Source organism: Ochlerotatus camptorhynchus, unplaced genomic scaffold, assembly GCF_037179485.1.
Source record: "Ochlerotatus camptorhynchus isolate MF236.1 unplaced genomic scaffold, CSIRO-AGI_Acam_v1.1 ptg000397l, whole genome shotgun sequence".
NCBI lineage: Eukaryota > Metazoa > Arthropoda > Insecta > Diptera > Culicidae > Ochlerotatus > Ochlerotatus camptorhynchus.
The window spans coordinates 7,202-11,530 of record NW_027040884.1 but is presented as its reverse complement, the minus strand read 5'-3'; the positions used below and the strand labels follow the sequence as shown (position 1 = coordinate 11,530).

General features: G+C 45.0%; 1 protein-coding gene across 1 annotated transcript; it reads right to left on the bottom strand.

The window, feature by feature from the left end:
* Positions 1-578: 578 nt before the first annotated feature.
* Positions 579-2,750, bottom strand: LOC135710657 (sin3 histone deacetylase corepressor complex component SDS3-like). The gene is made up of 3 exons (XM_065233299.1): positions 2,341-2,750; positions 2,170-2,251; positions 579-2,106 (listed from the first exon to the last, which is right to left on the bottom strand). Exons 1-3 carry the CDS (start codon positions 2,576-2,578, stop codon positions 939-941), a joined length of 1,488 nt encoding a protein of 495 aa, XP_065089371.1. The 5' UTR covers positions 2,579-2,750; the 3' UTR covers positions 579-938.
* Between the last annotated feature and the right edge of the window lie 1,579 nt (positions 2,751-4,329).

The window sequence follows — 4,329 nt, the reverse complement described above, 5'->3', positions numbered from 1 at the left end:
ATAATCTGCCACAGCAGATCTCGATCGATTGTGCCGTATGCGGATTTGAAATCGAAGAACAAATTATGTGTTTTCTGCAAAACCTGGCGAATCCTGAATCCTGTATTCCTGAAAACTAAGTTTATAAAGAAATTTGAAAGTTCCTTGAGAATTTTTTAGATAAAATAAAATTCTTTAAGATTACAGGATTTCCATGAAGTAGACTGAAGCTCGACATCTTTTTTGCCCAACGGAAGCGGGCGTCGTACCAGTCAAGGGCCGACAGGGAAGCGACATATTACCCAAGCGCGGGTTGAGCTATTTTCAACAGCATCATTTGGTGGAACCTACTAGCTACTGCAAACTTCACATATTCTTCGAATGACACGAAAAGCATTTGTCCTGATGGCCATCATAACAAAAAATGTCTTCAACCTCCGCGACGGCGATTTCCCTATGAAAATTAGCAGTACTTTCAACCCCTGTCTGGACTTTCACAATATTACCTTCTGCAAGAAAACACAACCATCTTCAATACAATTTAAAACATACTTATTCTTACTATTATTATATAGACCATTGACACGGCAAAACTGCTTTCTTTCTTCTCCTCCTCCTCCTCCTTCTCTTGAGTTCCCCCCTTGTTTTCAACCCCGATTATTGTGTTGAAGTAGCAATTTTTAATCCGTTGAAAGTATGCATTGTGCCCTTAACTTAGATCGATAGAAAAAGAGTGCAATAATTGCTTAGTTACCTATTATGCATCTGTCATTGTTTAGTGAAAGCTATTCCGATCTGCATCCCCTTTCCCCTCCACACAGCAGAGGACAAGACCGGCAGAAAAATACGATTAAAAGATTGAACAAATTAGAAAAAAAAAGCGATTCAGACCGTAGTAGGTAAATGAGATCCATTTGCAGCGCGCTACTTACTCACAGCCGGGTGGGAGGACTCAGGATTCAGTTGGCACGTCGCTTGATCGAAACCTTGCCGCGGCTGAGCTGGTTGGTGAAAATGCGCACCTTCTGGCCGTCGGAGGTTTTTTTGACCCAGATCGCTTCGCTACCGATGGCGGAAATGTTGGCCGAGAAGCGCGGAATATCCTTCCCTTCGACGTAGACCGGTTGGCCCCGATGGAACCAACGGCGCTCGTACAGGAGCTTTCCGTCTTCGATCTTGGTCTCGACCAGCGGTGTCGGCGGTGGTGGCGGCGGCGGCGGTGGCTGCTGTTGCGGCTGGGGCTGTTGCTGGACTGGCTGCGGTGGCTGCACCGGCGGTTGGGGCGGTGGATTGTTTGGCGGTTGTTGACTACCGGATGGCGGAGGAGCTTGCTGCTGCGGTTGGGGTTGATGATTGTTTTGGTTGAGGTTCTGACTGTGAGTTGGAGTTGGAGAAGGAGCGATCGTTGCCAGCTGAGAAGGAATCGGATGCAGGGAATTCAATGTCGATGATGGAAGGGTGGAAATACTGATCTCGTTGGTGGTGCTGGAAGATGCTGCTCCGGTTGTGGTGACCGTGCTACTGTTGTTTATTTGGTAGCTGTTGGCTACTGGGCTGACCATGCCAGTGGCCAGTGATGTGCTGTTGGCATTCTGACTGGAACTACCGTTGCCAGCATTGGAGGTGCTGTTTGTGTGTGTTCGTATGGCGTGAACCGGTTTCCCACGGCTGATCAGTTTGAGATCGTTCTCGACTTCTTTCTCGTCCAGCAGAAGGATCAGCTGTCCGGTCGTCGGCTTGCGACGTTTTTCCGGAACCGGAAGTGGTTCGTTCGGTCGTCGTCTCAGCTTTCTAGTCACAGTCGGTTTCACATCAATCGAATCCCCAGTCAGTTCCATCGTAGCCCGTTCGCTTTCGATCATCTTGCGACGGTCCTCAAAGTCCGTTACCAGATTCTCCTGCAAATCGTTTTTCTTCTCCTCGTACTCCTTGACGGCGGCATTCTTCTCCAGGATGTAGTCACGTTCAACGCAACTGATCAGGTACTCCCGGTAGATTTCGTTCAAGCGGATCCGCTCGTTGTACTGATGCTCCAGTTTCTTCACCCGCCGGACATACTCCGGATGCGTTCCGGCACGCAGCTCCTCCAGCTGCTTCTTCAGCGACGCCAACTTGTCCTGGTACATTCTGTGGAACGGCCGAAATAATAACAACGGAAATTTTCCAATTAAAAATCCACAAAATACTCACTGCTCTTTGATCTCGATGGGTTCGTCAATGTTCCGATGGTTGCTGCTGGAGCCCAACTCTGTCTCGCTTGCCTCCTCCGTATCTACCAAACAAAAACAAACCATTTTCCCTTTGTTATTGCATCATAAAATCCACTAAAAACTCAAAACAAAAAAGCCCAACGGCACAAACCTTCCCCACTGTCGTCCATGTTCTCATCCTCGGCAACCGGTCCGTCGTCGAACAGCAGTTCCTGCTGCTGCTGGGTCTGTTCGTTGTCTACATCCTCGAACTCGTCGTAATCCGGATGGTGCTGCTGCAGATTGTTGTGATGCGGCGGAGCGATACTGTTCTGCGTGGATCCGCTGCCGCCGATGTTGTTGTTGTTCAGATGGCTGAACGGCGATGGATGATGGGACGAAGAAGACATTTTCACTTTGGAGGACAAACACTCAACTTTTAATTTCACCACCAACGACCGACACTGACGGTTGTTGCTTGATTTCCACGCAAATCGGGAAAAGGAATTACTGAAGCGAAAATGTCGACCTCGGCCAGAATCCGGGAACGGGAACGAACGGAACGAAACTCTTATTTTCTCGCGACCGATATACTACTCTTCTTCTGTGTGGTATGACGCGCGTCCAGAAAGCAGGCACCCTCTGTCCTTTTGTAAATCGGATGACTCTGGATGACAGCTTTTTGAAAGCCGCTGTCCGGGATGAATCCCTTCCAGTGCGGATGAATGACGGTGGGATGAACTTTGCCAAGGAACAGCTCTACGCGAACGCAAGGTTTGTGTCGAAGGAAACGCACAGTTTTGAACAGTGCTGCTAGCTTTCAGGTAGAACGAGTGAATCAGAGGATTCGAGTAGAGTGGATGTTATAAGAGTCCCGCCAAGAGTGAAGCCAGAAGTACCAATCGAACTGTCAAGCGGGGTACCAAACAAGCAAAGTAAATAAACATCATTGTTCCCACAGCCAGTAAACTACAAGTATTGCATTCATTACTGACAATATTTTAGGAATTTTAGATGAAAAACATTTCTTCACTTTATTTAGTACATTGTGGTATTTATAAAGCACTTGTTTGAACCTTTTTCAGGATAAATAATTGTTTTGTCTCCCAGAAGCTCCGTTATCGACATGAAATTTTTCACTTCTAAATGAAAGTCATCCGATACTAACGCAAAAAAATCTGGTTGCCGTTTACTCTGACGAAAAATAAATCACAAACAGTGCTGCTTGTTCGCAATATTTCCTCTTGGCGGGACTCTTATTATAACATCGACTTTGGATTCGAGAAGCTTAAAATTTCCTGCACTCAGAAGCTAAGAGGAAGAGGAGACAATAGGGGGACTATTATGAACCCCTATTTTCTGTCAAACGCAAACCAGTGCCTGATTGGTCCGGCCAATGTATAGAAAGGCGAGAAATTCTACAACAGGGAAACAGGGAATCTATTTTCTTGTATTTTTACAGTCGATTGCGTCGCTCATAATGAAATAGTTTTTGCCATGGTTTTTGCACGGTCGTTTCCGCGAGAGAAGAAGAACTCGTCACAGACAAAAAGAAGCCAGTTGTCTCAACAATCAATACGAAACTAACGATTTTAAATTGGCTCACTACTTGACTACCCAAGTAACAATTTCCAGTTGAAGAAACGCTTTCGTTTTGATTTTGTTCAGCTGCATGTTGAATAATAATTGCACAATGTGTTCACCACAACTTTTATAAAACCCTTGTTTACACTCGTTTGGAGAACCTATACAACTGCAACACAAAGGTGTTGTCTAACGTATTCAGTAAAACGTTTGCCCAAAATCAATTTCTTGTTGAAGAAACGCTTCCATTGTGATTTTATTCAACTGCATGCTGAATAATAACTGTACAATTTGTTTATTACAACTTCTGTAAAACTCTTGTTTACACTGGTTTGGAGAACCTGTTCAACTACAGCATTATATGTCTAAACGGTATAGGAGTAGAAGCAACTTTTATACAACGTTTATAGATACATATTTAAACTCAAGCTTTATTATTTTGGTGAAAGCTCTTATACAACGTTTGTAGACACTTCTTGACAGCTGCTTTGAAATTTAGTAGAGAGTAAACCTGAGAGGCGTTTGTTGCACTCTTTTATGACTCCTAAATAATCATTGTACAGCAAGCGGTGAAAAG